This window comes from Penicillium verhagenii (assembly GCF_028828195.1).
Source record: "Penicillium verhagenii strain IBT 33310 chromosome Unknown utg000009l_segment0_segment0, whole genome shotgun sequence".
Taxonomy (NCBI): domain Eukaryota; kingdom Fungi; phylum Ascomycota; class Eurotiomycetes; order Eurotiales; family Aspergillaceae; genus Penicillium; species Penicillium verhagenii.
This window is the reverse complement of record NW_026643173.1, coordinates 1,478,551-1,501,457: the sequence shown is the minus strand read 5'-3', so window position 1 is coordinate 1,501,457 and position 22,907 is coordinate 1,478,551. Positions and strand designations below refer to the sequence as shown.

The 22,907-nt window shown below is 49.3% G+C and overlaps 11 protein-coding genes across 11 annotated transcripts; 8 read left to right on the top strand and 3 right to left on the bottom strand.

Annotated features, from left to right (window-relative positions):
- Positions 1–263: 263 nt before the first annotated feature.
- On the top strand, positions 264–770 carry N7466_009615 (uncharacterized protein; the record flags this gene model as incomplete). The annotated part of the gene is made up of 2 exons (XM_057169004.1): positions 264–638; positions 702–770. The coding sequence occupies 2 exons, from the start codon at positions 264–266 to the stop codon at positions 768–770; spliced, it is 444 nt and encodes a 147-aa protein (XP_057017710.1).
- A 1,319-nt stretch (positions 771–2,089) lies between these two features.
- Positions 2,090–2,494, top strand: N7466_009614 (uncharacterized protein; the record flags this gene model as incomplete). The annotated part of the gene is made up of 1 exon (XM_057169003.1): positions 2,090–2,494. One exon carries the CDS (start codon positions 2,090–2,092, stop codon positions 2,492–2,494), a length of 405 nt encoding a protein of 134 aa, XP_057017709.1.
- Positions 2,495–3,813: 1,319 nt separating this feature from the next.
- N7466_009613 (RNA-binding protein) lies at positions 3,814–5,130 on the top strand (the record flags this gene model as incomplete). The annotated part of the gene is made up of 4 exons (XM_057169002.1): positions 3,814–4,016; positions 4,134–4,434; positions 4,500–4,724; positions 4,795–5,130. The coding sequence occupies 4 exons, from the start codon at positions 3,814–3,816 to the stop codon at positions 5,128–5,130; spliced, it is 1,065 nt and encodes a 354-aa protein (XP_057017708.1).
- A 776-nt stretch (positions 5,131–5,906) lies between these two features.
- On the top strand, positions 5,907–7,604 carry N7466_009612 (GTPase-activating protein GCS1; the record flags this gene model as incomplete). The annotated part of the gene is made up of 4 exons (XM_057169001.1): positions 5,907–5,948; positions 6,061–6,129; positions 6,314–7,108; positions 7,185–7,604. 4 exons carry the CDS (start codon positions 5,907–5,909, stop codon positions 7,602–7,604), a joined length of 1,326 nt encoding a protein of 441 aa, XP_057017707.1.
- Positions 7,605–10,093: 2,489 nt separating this feature from the next.
- Positions 10,094–10,816, bottom strand: N7466_009611 (uncharacterized protein; the record flags this gene model as incomplete). The annotated part of the gene is made up of 2 exons (XM_057169000.1): positions 10,094–10,534; positions 10,601–10,816. The coding sequence occupies 2 exons, from the start codon at positions 10,814–10,816 to the stop codon at positions 10,094–10,096; spliced, it is 657 nt and encodes a 218-aa protein (XP_057017706.1).
- Positions 10,817–11,335: 519 nt separating this feature from the next.
- On the top strand, positions 11,336–12,154 carry N7466_009610 (uncharacterized protein; the record flags this gene model as incomplete). Its single annotated transcript, XM_057168999.1, has 1 exon — positions 11,336–12,154. One exon carries the CDS (start codon positions 11,336–11,338, stop codon positions 12,152–12,154), a length of 819 nt encoding a protein of 272 aa, XP_057017705.1.
- An 873-nt stretch (positions 12,155–13,027) lies between these two features.
- N7466_009609 (uncharacterized protein) lies at positions 13,028–13,630 on the top strand (the record flags this gene model as incomplete). Its single annotated transcript, XM_057168998.1, has 3 exons — positions 13,028–13,171; positions 13,251–13,456; positions 13,522–13,630. 3 exons carry the CDS (start codon positions 13,028–13,030, stop codon positions 13,628–13,630), a joined length of 459 nt encoding a protein of 152 aa, XP_057017704.1.
- A 1,349-nt stretch (positions 13,631–14,979) lies between these two features.
- Positions 14,980–17,700, bottom strand: N7466_009608 (mitochondrial elongation factor MEF2; the record flags this gene model as incomplete). The annotated part of the gene is made up of 1 exon (XM_057168997.1): positions 14,980–17,700. The coding sequence occupies one exon, from the start codon at positions 17,698–17,700 to the stop codon at positions 14,980–14,982; it is 2,721 nt and encodes a 906-aa protein (XP_057017703.1).
- A 469-nt stretch (positions 17,701–18,169) lies between these two features.
- N7466_009607 (retromer subunit VPS17) lies at positions 18,170–20,019 on the top strand (the record flags this gene model as incomplete). Its single annotated transcript, XM_057168996.1, has 3 exons — positions 18,170–18,586; positions 18,663–19,116; positions 19,169–20,019. The coding sequence occupies 3 exons, from the start codon at positions 18,170–18,172 to the stop codon at positions 20,017–20,019; spliced, it is 1,722 nt and encodes a 573-aa protein (XP_057017702.1).
- A 474-nt stretch (positions 20,020–20,493) lies between these two features.
- On the bottom strand, positions 20,494–20,889 carry N7466_009606 (GFA family protein; the record flags this gene model as incomplete). The annotated part of the gene is made up of 1 exon (XM_057168995.1): positions 20,494–20,889. The coding sequence occupies one exon, from the start codon at positions 20,887–20,889 to the stop codon at positions 20,494–20,496; it is 396 nt and encodes a 131-aa protein (XP_057017701.1).
- Positions 20,890–21,617: 728 nt separating this feature from the next.
- N7466_009605 (putative nucleoside-diphosphate-sugar epimerase) lies at positions 21,618–22,765 on the top strand (the record flags this gene model as incomplete). Its single annotated transcript, XM_057168994.1, has 3 exons — positions 21,618–21,637; positions 21,699–21,904; positions 21,969–22,765. 3 exons carry the CDS (start codon positions 21,618–21,620, stop codon positions 22,763–22,765), a joined length of 1,023 nt encoding a protein of 340 aa, XP_057017700.1.
- Positions 22,766–22,907: the final 142 nt, after the last annotated feature.

Genomic DNA, 22,907 nt, shown 5'->3' with positions numbered 1-22,907 from the left:
TAATCTTGGAAGTTGGAATCCGCTATAAAAAACCAGATCGTGACGGTACAGAACAAATTATAACAGCACAAACCTTGTGATATCGTAACACTTGCTTCTAATTTACTTAACAGCTTTTGCCTACGGTTGCCATGTTCTTTCTTTAGCGTCCCTATATTAAGCCAATACGGTCCACTTAATCCTCCTATATTCCCATATTCCCATATTTCCATATTTCCAGCTTTACACACCACAGGTTGAAGTTTGAACCCACCAAAAAAAAAATGAAATCTGCTCTCGTCTTAATTTTTGGCTCTTTGGCCTGCACATCAGCTGCAAGTCCTAGCTCGCAATGTAGGGACTCGGTCTCGGAAGATACCATTGCGTTCTTCAGCAGTGCCCCCATTACTTTTGGATCCAACTTTGCGGATTCCACTGCCTGTGCCGCAAAGTGTGAAATTCTTGACACATGCGTATCTTGGCTCTTTAGTGCGGGCGGTGGAAGATGCGAGCTGTTTGCAACATCAGCGGTGGCCACCGCGCAAAACCCAACTTTTGTTTACGGAGGCTGCTCAAACATCGGGTTCGCCTCTTCTTCCATGCCACCGGCTTCGTCAACGAGCTTAATCCGTCCCTCTGCTACTTCTGCGCTTCCTGGAGTAAGTGGTACCCATGTAACTTTGTTAACGAAATGCTAATTATATGGTTGCCATGTTACTTAGACCACTCCTCATGCTGATGCAAAGCGACACTTGTCTGCTCACAAGCACAAGAGTCATCGACACTCTTAACTAAAGCAACGCACTAAAGCGGACCAGGGAGATTATATTTATGGGAATTGATATCTTGAGGTCCATTCCGATTGGAGATTCATTCTGGTGCATATCAATCATCTGGAAGGAATTCTCAAAAAAAAAGACGCCCAGAAGAGCGATGCTGGATAAAAATGAGCTAGCCCAAACAAACTTGTTCCATATTAATAAAGAATCAAGATCGACAAAATTTCCTTCAATCCCTAACACTCTAATGGGAAATTATTCAGCCCCGGCATTCAATTGATATGTATGGTTTTTTCTTCCAAGGTTTCACAGGGCTAAAAATATTGAACTTGCACGATGCTGAACGACTCCGAGGTCGTCTTCATTCTTGCATAGTTGACATACATTTGGCCCGACGCCTGCGATCTGATGGATGATCTCCACCTAAGCTGTGCAGGGAATAAATCATAACCATTTATATTACAGCACATACATATGATATATTCCTGCCGGTTTAAATTGATCAATGACGTGCGATCCGTGGACGTGATATTGTGCAATTGATCTATTATATATATGTATATAATAAGAGCCTATCTATTAATCATGTGTTGTTCTTTCTTTGATATTGATTAATTGATGTATGTATATCCAGGGCTCATACATTTGAGCCTTTTCATCTTCAAGCATATACCATAGTTAGTCTGGTTCCAATCTTCTTATAATATTGATAACACCAGGTGATATTAAAGAACTAAAAGAGACCTAAGAGTCCTAAGCAGGCCTAAGTAGACTAGAAAAGTGGGTTAATTTATATCACGTGGCTTATACATCCATCCATACTACATAGTATACGCATAAATTCATGCACATGTGGCAAGGAAATCAATTGATAAGTATGGATAGCCCTGGAGAGTAGGTACATATACATAGTACTACTTCTACATTGTCTTTAATACTACAACCTTGGGAAGTAACATTGAATTCAATGTTAAGTCTGGATAGCCAAATTTTGAATATAGATTCTTTAAGATATTGAGTGCAATGGGGGAGTGTGTTGTTCTCTTCAAAAGTTTACCTGATTCATAGGGTTGATCCAACTATTCAAATGTTGAATGAAATTGTGCTGTTTTGGGTGGAAACCTTCCTGGGATCAATTCACCTCAAGTTTGCTCTTACATCGCACCCATACCAGATCATTCAAAGTTGCGTTTCATCACTCGATTGATTCTTCAAATTGTTTGCTGATTCGGCATTGATTACTTCTTGCCAGGTATAAAAAGGCATCTTTCACTTTCCCCTCTTCTTCCCCCTTCCATGACTCGATCTTTCTCTCGTCTTACTTACCACAGATGCTGGCAAACCCCATCCTTGAGGGTGATGATTCGTCCGGAACATTCATCACCGAGGAGGGCTATTGTTGGTCTAGAACATACACCAATGACTCATTCAATGAGGATATCAGCTATGGCACAATTGCTAGCCCCGAGAAGTCCTGGAAAGACAAAGAACGTGTCAGTGAGGAACCTCCCACCACACTCGGAGTAATGGGGTCTGCCGGAAGATCAGGGAGCAACGATTCTACTGCGGGAAAAGGTTCTTTATCTTCTTCGTCGACTCTTCTCACTTCTCACTTGTCACGGAAACCCGAGGAAGTTTCACTCGACTCTCAGGAGTACCTGATCCGGAACTCATTGCAGAAACTGATTCTTGTGCGCCACCATGGTTTTTCAAGCTCTTGTAAAGAAGTTTGGTAAGAGATTTGGTGGAAGGAATGCGGAAGACAACCGTTCAATTTCGGAGATGAGTGAAGAGAAGGGGAAGAGTACGTCGAATTCGTCGAACCCACCGAGACCGTCGAACTGATCACGGAATCGAACCCTGAACTGAAAGTACAGACAAAGCATGTATGCGCAATGTGATGGAGTTCAAAATTTCTTTTCCTTTACAAAAAAGCTTAGATTTGAAATCTAAGATTGTAGACCAGATTTGAAAGTTTGGGCCTAGATAGGGCCCCGCGGTGGCATATATGGGCATGGCGGTGTGGTGCTCGACTCTGAGGAGGGGTTAGCGGGGAATTTTTGACTCATGTCAGTCCTCGGGGTGCACATTCTGCAAGACATTCATGTACGAAGTTCCGAAGTATTTGTATTTAATTTTTTTTTTTCGTCATTGTGGTACAGACCGCACAAGACCAGTTCCAGTACTGTAGAAATATCCCATGGGTGATTTTCTTCAACTTGGCGATTCCGTCCGCAGTTCGCACACCGTATTTGGATGAAGTTTTTTTGGTCCTTTTTCGCTGGTTTTAGCTTGGAACGTGGAGACCATGGAGGCAAAGTGGATCCGGCTGAGGTGGAAGATCCGATCCCTTAATGGTGATCGTTCAGACGGGGACTCGCATATTAGGCACATTAGACCACTTTGGAAGAATGCGGATCAATTGGAGTAACAAGAAGCATGTATATGAGAAACAAGTGACAGACAAAATTGGTGTTTGGGTAACAGAATGGGGAATTTGGGGAAAGGTAGAAAGAAGAGCAAGAAGTGGATCGAAGAGGATAGCAACTCGCCGAATTGAGCGGGTGTTCTCCAGCATGACATCAAGGCATTGTTTGGCTGCCTTGGAGACTGAGGAAGCTCAAAGTGGGCAGAATTGAATAAAGCGGGATCGAGTGAATTGGGGGACTCTGCCGCCCAATTCAATGGTGGGGTCAGGCCTAATACTTAAGCATGGATAGGCATCCTTACGCCTAAATCTATTCCCCAACTCTTCAGTCCCGTTTCGCACGGCTACCTCACACCGCCTCCTCCTTTCCTCCAAACAACTTCACTCCCCTTCTCTTCCTTCCTTTCCTGCAAGAGCCAACTTACTTCCTTCGATTCCCCATCCATCTCTTCTCCCCCTTCAATCCGTATCTAGGGCACCAAGCTACCCTGCTCCCTCACTCCATTCCTCTCGTCAAGTCCATCACTTCCCGGGTAACCTAGCAAACAATCCACCCCTCTTGTTTGTTTGACACAGCTTAAAGCCTTTTTTCTATCTCGAATCCTTTTTGTGTCATCCACCCCCAAGATGTCTACCGTTGAATCTGTGACCGAAAACTTGGCTGCTGCCACCGTCAACGAGACCCCCAGCACCAACGGTACCGCGCCTGCCACCCAGGCCACCGACGCTGCAGTTGCTAGCGCCGATGAGGGTCGTCGTCTGTACATTGGAAACCTGGCTTATGCCACCACCGAGGAGGAGCTGAAGGACTTCTTCAAAGAGTACACCATGTAAGTGAGAATCCGACTTGACTCGGATTTTTCCGTAACCTCGACCTTCCCGAGCATGCCACGTTCCTCGAAACTGCAACTTTCCTTTCCCCAACAAAACACTGACTCGAGTCCTAGCGAGAGCACCTCGATCCCGGTGAACCCCCGCACCAACCGCCCCGTTGGATACGCTTTCGTCGACCTTGTGACCGCCAGCGAAGCTACCGCGGCCATTGAGAGCCTGTCTGGCAAGGAGATTCTGGCGCGTAAGGTTTCTGTTCAGCTCGCCCGCAAGCCCGAGCCCGTTGAGGCCAAGGAGGGTGCCGCTAGCGGTGGTGAGGGTGCCAGTGGCACCGAGGGTCGCAAGCGCACTGGTGGCCGTGGTCGCGGCCGTGGTCGCGCTCGTGGCCGTGGTGGTCGCGCTGCTCGTGGCCGTGGTGTATGTCTTGTCTTTCCCCATGATTATCAATTGCGATTTTTTTATGCTAACTCAATTCTTAATAGGCTCAAGAAGGCGAAGCGACCGTTGGCGATGTTGTCGCTACCGAAGAGGCTGCTCCTCTCACCGAGACCACCAACGAGACCGAAGCTGCTGGTGCCGAGGGAGCCAAGCAGCAGACTAAGCCCCGCGCTCGTACCCAGAAGCAGCGTGGTCCTCCCGAGGACGGCATTCCTTCTAAGACTAAGGTTATGGTTGCCAATCTGCCTTATGATCTGACCGAGGATAAGGTACGTCAACTTTCCCCTCCCCCGGGTTTCTTACTGTGTGCGCCAGCACTGACTTAGCATTTCCCCACAGCTCAAGGAGATCTTCTCCGCCTACGAGCCCATCGGTGCTAAGGTTGCTCTGCGCCCCATCCCCCGTTTCATGATCAAGAAGCTCCAGGCTCGCAACGAGCGCCGCAAGACCCGTGGCTTCGGTTTCGTCAGCCTCGCTACCGAGGAGTTGCAGGCCAAGGCTGTTAGCGAGATGAATGGCAAGGAGATTGACGGCCGTACTATTGCCGTCAAGGTTGCCATCGACAGCCCCGGAAAGGAAGACGACGATGTTGACGCCGCCGCTGATAAGAGTGAGGAGACCAGCGCTCCCGCTGAAGAGAACTCCACCCCCGTTGAGACCCCCGCCGAGGCCTAAATGGAAGCAAGTGATAGTGTTTGAATGTGGAGGGCTTGCTGGCTTAGCTTGGGGGGGGGATATATGAAAGAAGAACAGGGGAGAGCCCACATGGACATAATGACTTTGTGTCTTGGTGTTGTTCCTTGTTCATTGTTTTTGTCTCGTCTCCCCGAGCTTTGGCCTATTCTTGAATATCTTAGTTGTTCGCTGTCCCGCGGAGGCGAGCACTGGAGATTGAGAGTTGTGATGATGATCTTTTTTTATGGACGTGAGAGTAATCCTTGCTGATGCCTCAATAATCCTTAACGACTTTTTGCCTTCTGTACTGTATCTTAGCACACATTTAACTTACTGATGATGATCTGCCTGTTTTCTCTTCAATTTGTAAATCTCTGTAAAAATCCAGCCCAGATGTGAACTGAGCTTGGTTTGGGAGGTTTATTGCTCTCCAAGTTTCCTAGCGCAACCCTTGGCGCGATGACGCTTGTTTTGGGGGGCGACCCTTGCCGATCATTCTCATGCGGCAAACATATCGCCCTTCAACACTTGCAAGAACACCGAAACCTACTTATCAACTCGCATTATCTTTCTCGCTTCCACTTGTTAAATTTTGTCATCCGCACTATCATTCATAGCGTCATCCCGGTGGAGTACGAGAATAAAAATAAGGGGCAATCTAGCCACCAAAAACAGATAACGCTCCGAACCACCTATGGTGCCGACTCCGCCTTCAACCCACACCTTCATTCTCCCCAATTGCCCCGAAGACCCTTGTATAGAGCATTATACCCATCATGTCTCGCATGTGGGAAGTCGACCCGGAAACAAGGACTAAGGTGCGCCCGTATTTTTTTCAACTAATCATTCCCGCTTGTCCACCGTGCGCCAAGAGGGACACAAAGTCAGGGTGCTTGTAACTTAAACTAACCACCAAACTGCGTCCAACAGCTCCTCCATATCTCCAAGACAAATGGCAATGACCGCTGCTGCGATTGCGGTGCGCCTTCACCTCAATGGGTGCGTAGACCCCTTCCTCTTCTGTTTACTTGTCTACTACTTCACAACCGCGTTTCTTCTATTTACCCCCGCAAACGACTCGCTCCGCTAGCTGGCACAACATCCCTCCCTCGGACGCAGTTGACAAGCGACACAACCCAGCACAAACATGTAGCTAACCAGACCCTTCATTTCCGTATCACAGGCATCCCCCAAGTTCGGCACATTCATCTGCCTCAACTGCGCAGGCACACACCGCGGTCTAGGCGTCCACATCTCCTTCGTCCGCTCAATCACCATGGACGCATTCAAGCACGCCGAGATCCAGCGCATGGAACTGGGCGGCAATGAGCCCTGGAAAGCATTCTACGACGCCCACGACGTCACCGTCTCCGAGGGCCGCACATTCGAAGACTCAACCATCAAGGAGCGCTACGAAGGCGAAGCGGGCGAGGAGTGGAAAGAGCGCCTATCATGCAAGGTCGAGGGAAAGGAATACGTCCTCGGCCAGGAAAAGAAGAAGAGCAATAATAATGCCGCGGCGGCTGGGCTCTCGCGATCCAGCACACCGATGAGCGTGGGCACGGGTGGCGTTGGACCTGGGAGGGCGGGGTCCCCCGCCGCAGGAATGCAGCGAACGAGCAGCTTGAGGTCGGCTGGGCCGAACAGCAAGAAGGAGCAGAATGAGGCTTATTTCGCGAAGATGGGCAACGAGAATGCGACACGCTCGGATAATCTGCCTCCTTCGCAGGGTGGAAAGTTTACCGGGTTTGGCGGTGGCTTGCCGCCGTCTTCGGGGACTGAGCGCAAGTCCTCGCCGTTTGGCGGGTTCGGTGGGTTCGGAGGTTTTGGTGGAGGGGGCGGTGGTGGTGCCGGTCTTGAGGATTTCCAGAAGGATCCTGTTGCTTCAATTACCAAGGGATTCGGATGGTTTGCATCGGCGGTTGGGAAGAGTGCGAAGACGGTGAATGATTCATATCTCCAGCCGACTGCGAAGCAGGTATGTTTTATATTCCCAGGAGTTCCTCCTCCTTGTGTAGTGTTTATGGATTGTTCGTCGAGACTAACTTTCACAGCTCGCCGAGTCCGACTTTGCAGCCCAGGCTCGTCTTCAGGCTGCCAGTTGGGGCCAGAACTTACAGACTGGTGCCCGTGGCGCTGCCGACCATTTCAACCGCTTTGTGGAGGGAGATGATGGTCATGCCGGTGGTCAACGCTCTCGAGTGGATCCCGAGCGCCGGGACTTCTGGGACGACTTCTCTTCTCTAGGTTCGCAGGAGCAGCAGCAAGCCGCTGGTCATCGTCGCGGTGCTTCACGGTCCGATGTTGTCGGTACGGCTGCTATGCGAAAGACTCCTGCCAACAGCTCATCTTTGGCTAATTCTTCAACACCGACTACTGCTGAGACAACTACCGCCCCCTCTGGGTTAGAAGGGACGGAGGGTGGTGCTGCGTCCAGCGCCAAGGGAAAGGATGACTGGGATGATAACTGGTAGACTTATACTGTGTATATTCATTGGGCGTGTTTCTCTTTGGACTTGAGACAAGAGTCTCCATCTGCATGTTCTTGGGTTTTGGTTTATGTGCACATGTGTGTAGACGGCTTCGGATGCCATGATGATGTGCGGTGTTTCTGCTTCCCTGTTTTCCGTCTTGATTTATATACCTTGCTCATCGAATCAAGATATTCCAAGGCTCTCACTGTAATTTTTGGATAGAAAAGATATCATTCATGTGATCCTCCATTCCGACAGTCTACTAGTAGGGACCTAAAATACTAAACCTTTGAATTGCAGTACTAGGGATGAGTACTATCAAGGGCTCAGGACTTTCAAATGTTCTTGCCAACCTTACATATCGATTCCGTTCCTCTGCTTGCTTGCTTTTGCTGTTTCCAAGGGGTTGCCAAATAAATGAGGCTCTTCGAAATGTCTTTCAAAGCCACTGGATATCTCAAGTTCTCAACGTCCAGGATTCCATTCTTGGCATAATCCATTTATTTCCTTCCATCTGATTGGCCAACCTGAGGTATACATAGACTGGTACCTCATCTTGACGATGAACGGTCTATATCCCATAGAGAGAATCAGAGAAAGACTAGTAGCATTAGGCCTTCACCTACTAGTAGATTTTCTAGCTTCTTGGTTGCACATGTGTATAGTACTAGCTTATGGATTGCCCATTTGGAAGCCTACTGTTTTCATGGATACCCTCAAGTTGGATCGCACTTTGAACATTTGCGCCCACAACCCTGGTTCTTCGCTCTTTCCTTCCCTGCAGCTCCATACGACATACGAATTAATGTGGCTGCACCTTCCATTTTTGGTCTTAATAAAAACCAACTTTGGAAGGAGCTCCGAGGTCAGTAATAGCTCCACTTGAATGGCTCTAATGTTCCTATAATATACACTAACTAGACAATACTACTGTATGTACAATTGACCTTATGTACCATCTGCTAGGGCCTTGAGTACCACTACTACCCCATAGGTTGTTTCTCAACCCTGCAACTCCACTACATAATCTCCAATCTCCAAAAATCTCTCATCGGACCCGACCCGCATATTACTCGCATGAAAATGAAATGACATGCATGAGCACGTACATTTCCCAAAACTCCATCCTCGGAGCCGGCTCGGAGAATTTGTGGTCGCACATTATCAGAATCAGATCAGCCAGATTCGCAGGAAACGAGGTACTTGGCCTCGGCTTCTATTCGACAAGACAGGGGCTTGCGCGATTTTGAGTGGGCTTGAATGGGCCTGAGTTATGCCATAGACATCCGATTGGATCGGAATCATGGAGCTAGAATTTGCGGCATCTTCAAGTAGTCTAGAATCTAGATTGATCAAGATCGAGGCTTCCAAGGGTTGGGGTTAGTGTAGTCGTATTTCCGAACCGGGGAAATAACCGTGATCGATTCTGTTTCCACGGTTCATCAGATCTTGTCGAGGGTTCCTGGAATGGTGCACCCGAGATAAGATCTAGAATTCTTCCAGCCTGGCCATATTGGTCAGGGATGAGAGACCCTGGGATGCATCGATGCTGGTTCGTGGTGGGTCATTCTAAACTGGGAGTCCCAGTCTGGGACTAATGCTCAAGGATACATTATATAGCACCCATCCAGAGACGTCCTGAAGTTTGGATGCAGGTGTGGTATTTTCGTTGATGCTATAAGTTCAAATGTTCGGTCTGTGATTACAGGCCTGGCGACCTCTGTAAAAGTGATCTCTGGTTTGATATACCTATCTCAGGCAACAACACAGAGATTGGATAAAGATGCTTATCAGCAACGGCAGCCACTATATAGCCTTCTTCAGTACCTACTCAAGCACATACGACCATAGGGTGTGGAGAACAGGGCTTCCCGTCCGCTCAGCCGTACTTAAGCCACACGCCGGTCAGTTAGTAGTATGGTGGGTGACCACATGCGAATCCTGACTGTTGTATGTTTTTTGTTTTTTCTTGTCTTTTATTAGTTGCTTGGTTTTGCTTAATGCATGAACTGTGGCCACGGCATCTCGGCCGATGAAACTTGTTGAAATAATTTCAAATCATATTAATGGCCATTGGCTTACTCAATTCCATTCTCATCTGTTGACCTATAGCGATCTCACGTCGTAAAAATCTATTTCTTAGCAGTGCTTAGGAGAAAATCGGTAGATATCGGAGGATCATACGATCTGTGCTTCATGCATGCAGCAATAGGCCCCCACTGTCCGGGGTATGAAGCGGAGAACGGGAAGATCGACATATGCGCTAGCGCCCGATGTAATTTCGGTTGATTCCTTAGGACGCCACCCGTTGATAGATGTATGCATAGCATATATCATCTTGCATTCAAACTGCATACACTAATGCGTTCCAGGATCACAAAGAGGGAAATTACACGAGTGAGAATACAAAACATCAATTGGTTGTTTTTTATTGTGATTTGGCCAATTAATCAGTCAAGCCACATCTTCCACCATCAAAAAATCGAGTATCAAGACTCTGCTGCAGTTCGTTTGAGACGAATTTCAAGTCCGTGGGCTCCGGGTGGTATGTCGGCTCCATTGTCATTTGCATCAAAATATAGTCGCCAGATATCACGCGCATCTGTAATACCCAACTCAGAGTTGATGTGTTCTTTAGCCTCGTCTTCTGGGAGACGAACTGCCAGCCACCCTTCCCAATCTTCCATAGTCAGGTACAACTCATCAGCAGTCCAGTCAAAGGACCCGCATATGTGACCTTCCGAGTCGGGACGACCGCCCCAACGCATCTCATGCGTCTTAGCGTCTCGAAACACCCAGCGCAGCGTCGGGGCCTTTTCCCCGCTAATCGTCACCAAGCCAGATGTGTTGTTCGGCGGAAAGTCGGGGTGTGTATGGTAGCCGCCGTTGAATAGGACCATTGTCGAGCTGGGATGCTTGGTGATGTAGAGCTGTAGATGTAGCAAAGATGGGTATTAGTCAATTCCCTGTTTTGCTCCCTGTCTGACAGAACTCACTTTTCCGTCCAGACCCACTTGGACTTGGGCATTGTGAACCTGTTGGCGCATCTTTGGTGTTCCCTGTGTAAGGGCGCATGTGGCCACTAGGTGTCCACGTTGTCTCCGTGCGTCGTTGCGTCGGCTTTCCTCTGCATCCCGACCCCCCTGAGTTGCCTCATTCAAGCCAATCATGGTCGGCAACATGGCCGCCATCATAACGATTCCGATCACCATCACAGTTGAAATTTGCGGTACTGAGTCCTCGAAAATGGTTAGTGCTGTTTGGGCGAAATAATGGGCGTCAGGAACATAGTAGTTTAATAAAAAGACTTGAAATTGCAGGTCAGGGCTGTCGTTCGATCAGACGAGGCCAGTGGAGACACTTTGGTCGAGCGCCATACATGCTTCATATCCACTTCGGTGCCGATGAATCGTATGATCAAATATGCAACTAATTCAAGGAACGCCAGATAAAGATGGGTCTAGACACGGAGCCGGAGAAGGTTGAAAAGGGATCGATCAAGTCGCGGAAACAACTCTTTCCTCTCCATCATCATCACACTGCAAACTTCATTCTTACTAAACACAACATACGTTACAAGTCCCTCCAGCCTCTTAAATCAGCCAAGCTCCCCATACATCCAAAATGTCCGAGCCTGTTAGCAGGTATTTACTCCCATTTCTACTTTCTATTCCCTTTACAATTTGCGCCATTCTCTGGTCTTTCACCTTGCGCACCTTTCTTGTCCACCCATGTTCAAAATAAAGTCCCAGAAAAGCAAACAGAAGGAGAAGCAGAAGCAGAAGCAGAAGCAGAAAGAAAGACAAACTTCCGTCTCGTCTGGAGTGAGCTATAGTGGTACAAAGAATTCATCGTCGACAACACTGCCAGTGCAAGCCTCAGTGGACTGGAGCGGTGCTATGAAATCAACCCCGTCATTAGTGACTCCTGAGTTGAAGCCAGAAGCTCCTGTTTTATCAGAGCCTGATGTGTCTACTTCACCGAAGCAAGCTTTTTCTGTTCCAGCTCCAGTTCTGACTACGACTCCTCCACTTCCTCGAACAGCTCCTATTGCTCCCTCAGAACCTATTCTCTCAGTTCAACCAGATCAGACTGTTTCTGCTCCTGCTCCTGCTTCCCCCGTTGCTTTTTCTTCTCCTCCTCAGAAGCAAGCTCCCGTTGCTTTCGAGCCTCCTACTGCTCCTCCCACAAAACCTGCGCATCCCGCTTCTCCAAAATACAAAGCTTTCGTTGAAGCCGAACCTGAGCCCGAAATTACGGCTGACAATACCTCTCCACCTTCTAGCATGCCCTCGGAGTCCCGCCCCGTTGGCGGTCGCCGCGGAAAGTCGGATGAAGATGCGAATGGCACTCGAAGGGGCGGCGAGCTGGTTGCTGGTAAGAGTGGTGTTGGTGGCATCTCTACCGCTGGCTTGCAGATTCCCGGTGAGCTTCTTAACGAGGACGAGAAGAGTGCTTTGAAGATTAAGATTCACCTCAACCTGCACGCTAAAGTGCGTCTTGATCTCGACGCCCAGATCTACGGTGACGTTGTGATTGGTCTCATGTAAAGACCTTGAGGATTGGTTTTTCTTTGGTATGTTGTTCAAGGCAGATCCACCATCTAAGTACTCTGGGATTGATGGGATTCTCTAACTGGGTTATAACTTATAGGGAATGGATTGGTCTAGTGTTTGAAAATGTATATACGCGATCCAGAGTTTGAATTTCTTGGATACTTTGTGATCGGCTGAAACCCCATATGCAAAATGAAGACAAATTGACACATGCATGAACGAATGATACATGAATCATGATCTTTGGGAGAAATTAGGTTTGCCACCAAGCATACTGAGTCTTTCAAGGTAAGTCTTATTCTTGGTCAGAATAGCCGATGCGCTATCCACTTTCTAATTTTAAACTGGACTTGTCACTTGAGCACTATGAAGGCGAATAGTAGAATGGATTTGGAGATTCAGCTCACAAAAATCGAAACCGAGGTGTATTTGGCACTTGCTATAGCAAGAATACATGATCTGTTTGAAGTAATTCTAAATCGTCTCTCTACACGTGCAGCCTGATAGAGCCTGAGGCCAGGGTCCTGCATGAGACTTACCCGAACAGGACTAGTTAGAGGGTCCATTGCGGAGACCCTTAATGCTTGCCAGTTGAAGACAGAAATCCGTTAGATCAAATCAAAACATGCGACTTGACTGCCAAGAAGAAAGCCCAAGGCTAGACTGATCTTTACAAGCCTTGCCAAAACCTGATGTCAAATGGCCCCCAAACCCTTTAAACCCTTAATCAGGGGCCCCTAGCATACTATTAGCTTTTCTTTTAACCCCAAGTTTTCAACCTTTTCTTCACCCACATTCTTTAAATTTGAAAATCGCCATCAAACCCACACTCGTTTATAAAAAAAAAAAGACCGCCTCATCATCACAATGGGCAAAAGCTTTCCTGGCCCAGAGACGGGCCTCTGGAGAATCGTCCTCCGCCTCGTCGCTCTTTTCGCCGCCGTCTTTACAATCATTGTTTCGACTGCTGGCACAGCATACCCCGTTGAGTCCTTTTGGTTCTACCTGCTTGTAAGTTCGGTTCAGGGTCCGCCCTATAAGTACTATACAACAATAGCTTATGTTCGCGATCTAATGAAATATTCACCAGATGGGCTTGTGCGGATTGTGGTCCGTGATCAATCTTGTCTTCCTCTGCTGCAAGCGTGTCCCGCATCCTGGCTGCAATATCGCCTTCGACTTGATTGCCGCCATATTCGCGGCTTTCCTTGTCGCTGTCTCAGCTATCGATGCTACTATCTTCGGGGGAGTACAGGGACGTGCGATTGCTTGTACCGTGTTCTCCGTCATTACTCTGTATGTCACGTCATGTCCTTCGTATCGCTGATCCTCTGGACATTTGCTAATATACTGCCCACCAGTGTCACCCATTTCACTATGTTTGTGCTTGCTTGCATTGATGTGCACCGTAGGCGGAGACTGCCCAATCCCAAGGCTCCTTATCGAGTCGTTTCACTCGAAGAAGTTTGACGGTTATGACGCTATGATCGCTGTTTCGATTGAGGACCAGACGAGGCATGTTGATTTAGTCCAATGATTATATTATAAGAGGCTGTACTGGATATAAGGGTGGATGGGCGAATATTGCCTTTTCCGCCGACCTATCGTTAGGCCATCTGCAGACTATCGCAACTACTACCTAATTTATATGGCGCGTGCCTTCAAATTTACTATCCAAATTTCTCAAACCACAGCATCGCCCGAGCATCTATACAGCTCCATATGTATCCTCTTGGCGCCCCGGTCGAACCATCGAAACCGTCTCTTGCCCCTCAACGCTACAATCAATAAACCCAAAGCGCGCATACAAAGGAGCGCCCGTCTTACTAGCACTAACATACATCGCAAAGCCTTCAGCCTCAGCCAGGTCCAATCCGATTTGAATTAGACGTGAAGCAGCTCCCTGCCGCTGATAATTCGGATGGGTAGCAAGCATATCCAAGACTAAACCAGCCCCAGGCTAAAATTAATTCACAATGGATCTCCAGCGGGAAGAATACGAGTCAAGTCATACAGATATGTTTCCGATCACCCATAACCCGCTTCCTATTGCGGTCGCCTCGATCAACGAAGTCCCTGCAAAGGTCCCTGGGCATATCATCATGAAATGGCGGATAACGTGGCCCACGTTCTTCAAGCGTGGAGTAATCCCACTTTGCATAGGCTGCTATTCGAGGTCGGCCGTGATGATCTTCTGATTGCGTGTCCACTAATTTTAGATATTTCTGGAATGGCCTCTCGGTCAGGTCTTGGTGGATTGCATCTTGGAGCCATTTTCTCATGCCGGGCGTGTGGGGAAATAGATGGCGTGAGTCGGGGTCTGAAAATGCGGCGAACCAAACTTCCGTGAGAGCGTCGCTGTCTTCGATCGAGACATTTTGCATTTGTAGTATAACTGGGAGGGCCATCTGTAATGAAAGATTCTGGCGACGGAGTCGTGGTTTAAATGTTTTTTATGGGACCATTTGCAGCGGAGCGCGGGGGAAGAAGGGAGGGGAGGGGAGAGATAGCGTGTTTGACTGCCGGACGACGGCAATACCTGGACGCTTGCCTGAAAATGATAACCCACCATCGCTCTAAAAAACATCAGCATAAGGCTACGCGACTTAAGCTTGGAAGGCGATAACTGTTTATTTTTCAGATTCCGCACGCGGAGATCAGCTTTACTAACACCCCGGAAGTAGAAAACAGCAGTATAATGTGGATCAATATAGATTCCAAACATAGCTTAATATACAACATTTCAAATGTTACAACAACCCTAGATTACACTTCCATTTAATACGCATCTCAGCATCTCCATGCTTATATGTGCATCATTAGAAACCGCCCCTCAACTCAGCGAGAACAGCTTTTTGTCTTTGAGCAGACATGTTCTCAAATCGATCAACGCTCATCACAAATGTACCCCGCCCAGCAGTCAGACTGCGCAGATGCTTCAAATATCCAACCATCTCCTTCAGCGGAACCTTCGCAGTGATGTTGCGCTGTCTAGAAGTAGGAGCAGGGATCTCAATACCGACGGAAGGTGCCTCGAAAGGATCTGCAGGGGCATAGACACGCTTCGGGTCAATTGGAGGAAGGGAATCAGAAGCGTCTGCAGCGGGGGACGATGCATCCTCGTCCAGCGAAAGAATATGTCCTCCACGCGAAGAAGAAATATCATGAACAACGGAGCCCATACTGGCCTCGTCAACGCTGATGATCACGTTCATGACTGGCTCCATCATGACTGTGCCCGCGCCAGTGAGCAGATCCCGAAGCGCAGCGGCAGTCGCCTGACGCGCGGCAGAAGAGAGGGCAGATGTGCTGGTGTCGCCACCGAAGAGATGCTCTACTGGGTTGATTGTGAGTGTGACTCGGGTATTGTGCATGGGGAAAGTAAACTGGGGACCGCGCGCCAGCGCTGCCAGGGCGCCATTTTGCACTGATGTCCGGAGAGTATTGAGATCCATACCCGGCGGAAGGAAGGGGCTAGTCTCTTCTTCGTTTCGTGTGGTCTCAACCTGTAAGCCTGGGGCACGAATGATGATTTGGTTGCCCTCGATTGTCTCGGCGAAGATTGTATCGTCGTCGGCGGCTTCTGAGGCGCTTTCCTCGTTGCAGGGTTCCACCATCGCTGTGCAACCAGCTTTACCTCGGCGACCTGCAATCTCTCTCTCAAAGATCTTGGTGATTGTGTTCGAAGCTCCGAGGGTAGATTCTCGGTAACCAATTTCGATCCGGCCCATAGATGCCTTAGCCTTGAGTTCACCAATCAGACGATCGCGAGCGATCTCAAGGTGCAGTTCTCCCATTCCACTGAGCAAAGTCTGACCTGACTCTTCATCAATGCTCACATGCAAGCTAGGATCTTCTCGCAAAAGTAGTGCGAGCGATTCTTGCATCCGCTTCTCTTCACTTAGGCTGTGTGGTTCCACACTGGTGAAGAAAACGGGCGGGGGTACATCAATTGGTCTTAATTGAAGGGTGGTCAGTGGCTCAGGAGGCGTAGGCTTGTTTCCTGCATACGACAGAAGTGTGTCGCCGGTACGAGCGTGCTTTAGACCCACCACTACACCAATATGGCCTGCAGGGATGGAATCCACTTCCACTGCATCGTTGGCGTACATCTTCAACAATCGAGGAGCACGTTCGGAGAGGTGAAGATTAGTGTTGAAGAGCAAGCTGTTGCGGTCAAGGGATCCAGAATACACCCGGACGTAAACTAAAACACCGCGCTTCGCGTCGTTGACCACTTTGAATGCGAGCGCACAACTCTGGAGCTTGGAAATAGCATCTTTGGGATTATTCTGAAGGGTGTTCTTCTTCTTTTTCTTGCCCTTCGAGGAATTGCGCGCTTGCTCACTCTGTTCTACGATCAGATCGCCTGAAAGTAGCCTTCGCAAGCCTCCCTTGACACCTCCAATGCTCACTTCTGGATCCGGTGCCTCCGGAGGGCTGGGAAGAAGATTCACCACAGCGTCAAGGAGGGGCTGCACACCCATATTTCGGAAGCTGGCCCCTGCAAAAAGTGGTACAATTCGACTCGTGGGGTCTAGCACGCAGCGCCGAAGGCTGTCGATGATGTCCATCGAAGGCACAGCTAAGTGGTCCTCGTACTCGAAAAACTTCTCCACCATAATTTCATCTTGCTCGCTCAATAATTCCACTAGAGCAATGCGAGCTCGTCGAAGCTCCTCTGCCAGAGCCGGCTCTTCGGCATCTAATTGCTCCAGGTTCATCATTTTCACAGAGCGGCCATCTTCTCCTTCTTTCCAGCGCAGACCTTGAAGGTTTATGGCATCTGCCACGCCAATAAAGGGTCCATTGCCGCCTTGGAACCAAGGAATGTGACATACTGCTGGATAAACAGACAGTCGCGAGCTTACTTCTCTGACAGTTCTGCCAAAAGCTGCACCATCGCGGTCCAGCTTATTCACGTACAGTACTCGGGGGATTTTATAGGTACTGGCTTGGTTCCAAACCTGTTCTGTCTGCGCTTCGACACCAGCAACTCCGTCTAATATGCAAACGGCACCATCGAGAATGCGCAGAGACCGCATGACCTCAAATGTGAAGTCTGCGTGTCCTGGTGTGTCAATTAAATTAATGGTATGCGAATTTGCCGAGCGTGGCACAGACGGGTCCCGGGCGCTAGTTTGCGCTTCGGCGCCATCCCCAGGAGGCCAATGGAAGGTGATAGCAGCGGACTGAATCGTGATACCACGAGCGCGCTCCGCAGGCAAGAAGTCAGTGACTGTTGAGCCCTCGTCAACGTCACCAATGCGTCGAGTGAAACCGCTGTAAAACAGCATGCGCTCGGTTGTTGTAGTCTTGCCCGCATCAATATGGGCAATAATACCAATGTTGCGTGTTCGGTCCAAGAAAGCTTCATCTTGCGTTTTGGATGTGGAAGTTGAGAAACATTGTGCTCGTCGAATATTACGCTGTAGGCTCTGGGGGCAGATGTGGCTCTTCACAGGGTTGAACTGAGGCTTATAAAAGCCCATACAACGCACTCCCGATTGAGGGAGGCGTAGTAACGGAGCTACAACCATTGCCCAAAGTGTTTACTCTCGAAAGAGGGGGGTGTTGAAAGTATGTAAATTAAGTGGAAGTAGACATTGGCGACCCGCTAGACAATGTCCAGTGTATTCAAGGTCGATGAAGCTCAAGGGAAAAACGACGGAAGTGAAAGCGGGCTTGGCATTTCCGATCGCCCATACGTAACTCGCTCCAACCTCTCCTTCTCCCTCTGTCTCTTCCATTGTACAAATCTCGGTCCTTGACTTGCTCGATTTGACTTTCTACTCCCATTTTCTTTGTTTTCTATTTGTCATGAACTTCTAAATACCCGCCTGCTCGTTCACTTAAGCTGCCCAATGTACGTTCCTGGCTGAGAGCTAGCCGTTGATTACTGTGGGGGTCGATCCCCAGCCATTAATACTGACGCCTACAATCCACTAGCAGCTCGCCCGACCCTTCAATCCCGTTGCAAACCACTCCTTGCATAACACCTCAACCAAGATGGACTACTCGGCTGTCTCGACTGATCCCGAACACCCCGCGGGCCCCTCACCCTGGGGCTCTCCGCGCGCTGACCGCAACACATTCCCCGCCTCCAACAACAGCGACATCCCGTCGTCCCCTTTGCCTGGCCAGGAGAGAGAGGAGGCGTATGGGAGCCAGGCGCCAGTTCCCCAATCTCCAGACCTCTCGGCGCAACTTCAGAGCGCTCAATTGGGTGACCCGGATTTTGCCGAGGGACAGTCTCCCCTAGACAGCTCTCAACAGCATTCACAGATCCCCGCACACTACCAGAATTATCAGACAGGGCAGCGTCCAACTTCCCGCCCTCCCGCTCCGGCGTACAAGATCCAAGCCAAGATTACCGGGTTGGAGAGGACAGGAAAGAAAGACCCGATTCTCCGCTTCGAGGTCCACGTGAGTCGATTCTCCAATATGCACGGGTGCACTCAACTGGAATAGCGCACTAATGACCCTACTTTATTTGATATAGACCAATATTCCCAAGTTTCGCACTACCCAATACCGCGATGTCCGCCGCACTCACGCCGAATTCACTAAACTCGCCGACCATTTGATCTCGGCCAACCCGGAATGTCTTGTCCCCGCTGTCCCAGCACCGGTGACCCCAGCCGGTGCAGGCACTGATGAGGATGAAGCTCGAGTTAAAGCGTCAATGCAAAGATGGCTCAATACCATTTTAAGCAACGATGTCCTCATTCATGACGACGAGGTCGTGCTGTTCGTGGAAAGCGATTTTGGCTATAGTCCAGTGGTTCGAATGAAGCAACCGGCCACTGGAGTGCGACGAAAGATGTTGAAGCAGTTTGCTCCTCCACCAGATGATACACCCGAGCTCCAGTCAGCTCGCCCCGTCGTGAAGATGCTTTACTTGGCCTCAATGGATACCAGTCATAAAGTAGACCGTGTTGTAAAGGGCCGTCGCGGTATGTTATTTAGACACTATTCCGTACCCATGACAAAAGCTGACGGTTATAGGTCTTGGTCTGGCTGAGTCCGATTTCGGAGTGAAGATTGGCCAAATGAGCGTCCAGGAGACACATTCAGGTTTAGCTGCTGCCTATCGCAAGTTGGGCAAGGTTGTTCAGACTGTGGGTGACTTCCATGCTGTGCAGGCCACCGCAGAAGCCACTACTCTCGGGGAACCATTGAGCTACCACTCCCAGGATGCTTTTATTGTCAAGGAGACCTTGACCAACCGTCACATCTTGCTACGCGACCTTCTCCAAGCTCGACAGACTGCCCAGAGCAAGCGCGCCGCAGCAGATCGATTGAAGGTTAGCTCATCAGTGCGCCCAGATAAGGTTGATGAAGCCATCAATGCCCTCGAGGAGGCACAGAACCAGGAGGAGTACTTGACGAAGCGCACCCAGCGCGTTACTGGAAATCTTCTGCAAGAAAAGCGCCGCTGGTTCGACCGCACCACCAACGATCTTCTGTCTAGTCTGCGAGAGTATACTTTGCGCCAAATTGAGGCAGAGCGCCGGACCTTGGCAACTCTCGAGAGTGTTCGACCTGATGTCCGCGCCATTGATTCATCTGGTGGTTTGAGCAGGCTGGGCCGTGAATCACACCCGGCACAGCGCAGACCTAACATCTCCTCCAGTCAGGGTCCCAAGGGTGATGCCTGGAGTGGCGTTCCCCGTCGCGTTGACAGCGGCCGGAGCGGTAGTTTGACGGCTACCGGCGAGGAGGAGGGTGAGGAGAGCTTTGAGTCTGGTCCGGGGCGTGTACGTTCTACTAGCAAGGTCGATTCTATTGCTGAGGACGACGATGACCGACTGGATGCTCGCAACGCCGCCAGCCGGCTGGCTACCAGCACTTTCTGATTAAGTTTTTCCGAGTTACGATGATTTTGTACATGTAGCCTGGACACGACTTCGTGATTCCCCTTTGCCTTTTTATTATAACTCCCCGTTCCTATTGTTCCTTTGATTTGCAGGTCTGTTGGCCTAAATTCTATGATTGTTTGGATGCATCAAAATCCATGGTCCAGGGACCAGCCGACTACCGGCCGAGTACCGGCGGTGGACCATCAGCACTTGAATGCACTGGTGCACTTACATTTAGTAAAATATATCATGGTAACTGCCCAGGTGTTAAGCTCTGAAGGGTGATTGGGGGTAAAAGAATCTTTCTACCAGTCATATCAGTGTATAAAAGGGAACTTCAATGTTCTCTCTCTCTCCTTCGAATACACATATCATGATGTCTCCTTGATTAGTCCAGTCATCGGACATCTGTATGCATCCAAGATACCTTCTTCCACAACAGGTTGGAGCCCACATGTTATCCTACATAGCCTATTCCCTCCAACCCTGCCATCTTTCGGCTCCATCTTCAGGGATTTCGTACCACGGCGCTTTATCCTCCAAGAAAATATGCGCGGATGCTGGTGGAACAATCGTTCCATCATCAATCGTCCCTGCCACTATTCCTATGAAGTCCGGCGACGAATGCAAGGACATACTCATGGTCGAACCACATCGGGGACAGAATGTTCGTGAAGCGCTTTCACTGGACTGCCATTTCGTAGGCTCGACTTGCCATTTGATTGCACTGAGAGGGAAATGCAAGAAAGCCTGGTAGGGGGCACCGGCTTGTTTGCGGCAGGTTGAGCAATGGCAGTTGACCAGTGCCGTTGGGGGAATATCGGCCGTGTAACGAACGTGGTTGCATGCGCAGCTCCCTGAGATCATCGTTTAAGAGTGGGGGTGTATATTCAGGTAGGCTGGGCTGCCAATATCAGCTTTAACAGGGATGCATGGTTGTACTTATGTTGGCTTGCGCGGGGTTGAATTTGTCATCTTGCGGGGTGCGCTGATGGATGGTACAACTAAAGAGCGCGGCGCGCAGTTCAAGTCCCCGGTATTTCGGTAGGTACGGTACCTATATTGATGGTAGGATTGAGGGAATTTAGCATTGAGGGAATTGAACGTTTTGAAGTGTATACATGTATCCTCCGTACTTAATATTTCAAATGTTGGGGTGGGTATATACTCAGTACTTCATGTGCCAGGTGAGTACTTGCTCAGTACTGGAGAAGAGTACTCAAGGAGATAGGTACTACATTCTGTACTCTCTAGGGACTCAGTGCCTACTACTTTCATATCGTACCTTTAAACCACCAACTGAGAGAATTCATGTGACGAGATTTTTGCAAGTACCCAAGTCGTAAAGAGGGAGACCACTAAACTTCTCGGAGATTCTTCGAGTCGGAGATCAACTTCACGTCCCCCCCACTTTTGCCCACTTTTGGCATCCATTTCGGTCCAAGTTCCTTCATTGAGGTACATATTTGATTTCAACGCCACAGATCGGGATTGACGGGACCGGAGTTCTTTCCCCGCTTCAACTTCTTACTTCTTCTACTTCCTAGTTCAACCTCAAAAAATATCCTTCACCAACAACCAAAATAGCACCCAATATGGCTCCTCAGGTCTTCATGTACGTCACCCAGCTCACCCCACTTGGGAACTGTGACAGTTTTCTCTGATTGAATCCGCAGTACTGGTACCACCGGATACATTGGCGGCGATGGTCTTTATGCCATCAGCAATGCCCATCCCGATTGGGAGCTTTCAGCCTTGGTCCGCAACAAGGACAAGGCCGCTGTCCTGTCCAGCAAATACCCCAAGATCCGAACTGTACACGGCGACCTGGACTCATCCGACATCATTGAAGAGGAGGTCAAGAAGGCCGATATTGTCTTCCGTTAGTTTTTCCTGCTAGGTCAATTTCGGCTACATTGGTACAGCTTATTGACTTGGCCATCTAGACTTCGCTGATTGCGACCATGTCGCTGCTGCCGAGAGCATTGCCAAAGGCGCTAAACATCACACCTCTGAGCGCCCACTCTGGCTCATCCATACATCTGGAACAGGTATCTTGACCGTCGAGGATCAGCGTGCCAAATCGTATGGTATCGAGCGTCCCAAGCAATATAACGATTGGGATGGAGTCGACGAGCTTGTCAACCTGCCCGAAGACGCATTCCACCGCAACGTGGACGAAATCATCCTCAACATCAGCAAGCAAAACCCCACTAGCGCCCACACTGCCATCGTCTGCCCGCCCACGATCTACGGCCAAGGCCGTGGACCTGTGAACACCAAAAGCCTCCAGGCTTACCTGCTCAGCTCGGCCGTGATCAAGCGCGGAAAGGGCTTGTTGGTTGGCAAGGGTGAGAATGTCTGGCACCAAATCCACGTTCAGGATTTGAGTGAGGTCTACCTTGCGCTCGGCGATGCGGCTGCCATTGGCGGTGGCAAGGCCACCTGGGATGATAAGGGTTACTACCTGGTTGAAAATGGCCCGTTTGTTTGGGGTGATATTCAGCGTGCTGTCGCCCAGGCTGCTTTTGACCAGAAGTACATTGAATCTCCCGAAGTTGAGTCTTTGGATTATGATCAGACTACAGAGGTCTTGTCGGTTGGTATCTACGCTTGGGGATCGAACTCTCGAGGCCACTCTCTGCGAGCGCGAAAGCTGTTTGGATGGGAGCCTAAACAGCCGAAGTTGATTGAGTTGATTCCTGACATTGTTGCTCTCGAGGCTAAGGCACTCGGGCTTTAAGGGTTCGGATCGTACTGAGGACTTGATTTCCAAGGTTTGTGTATGTATGATACGAGCACCATGACACCCACCATGATTATCTAGCGGATCTTATCATCATTTTTCGATCTGCTAAAGTGAAGTTTGAAAATGAAACAATCAA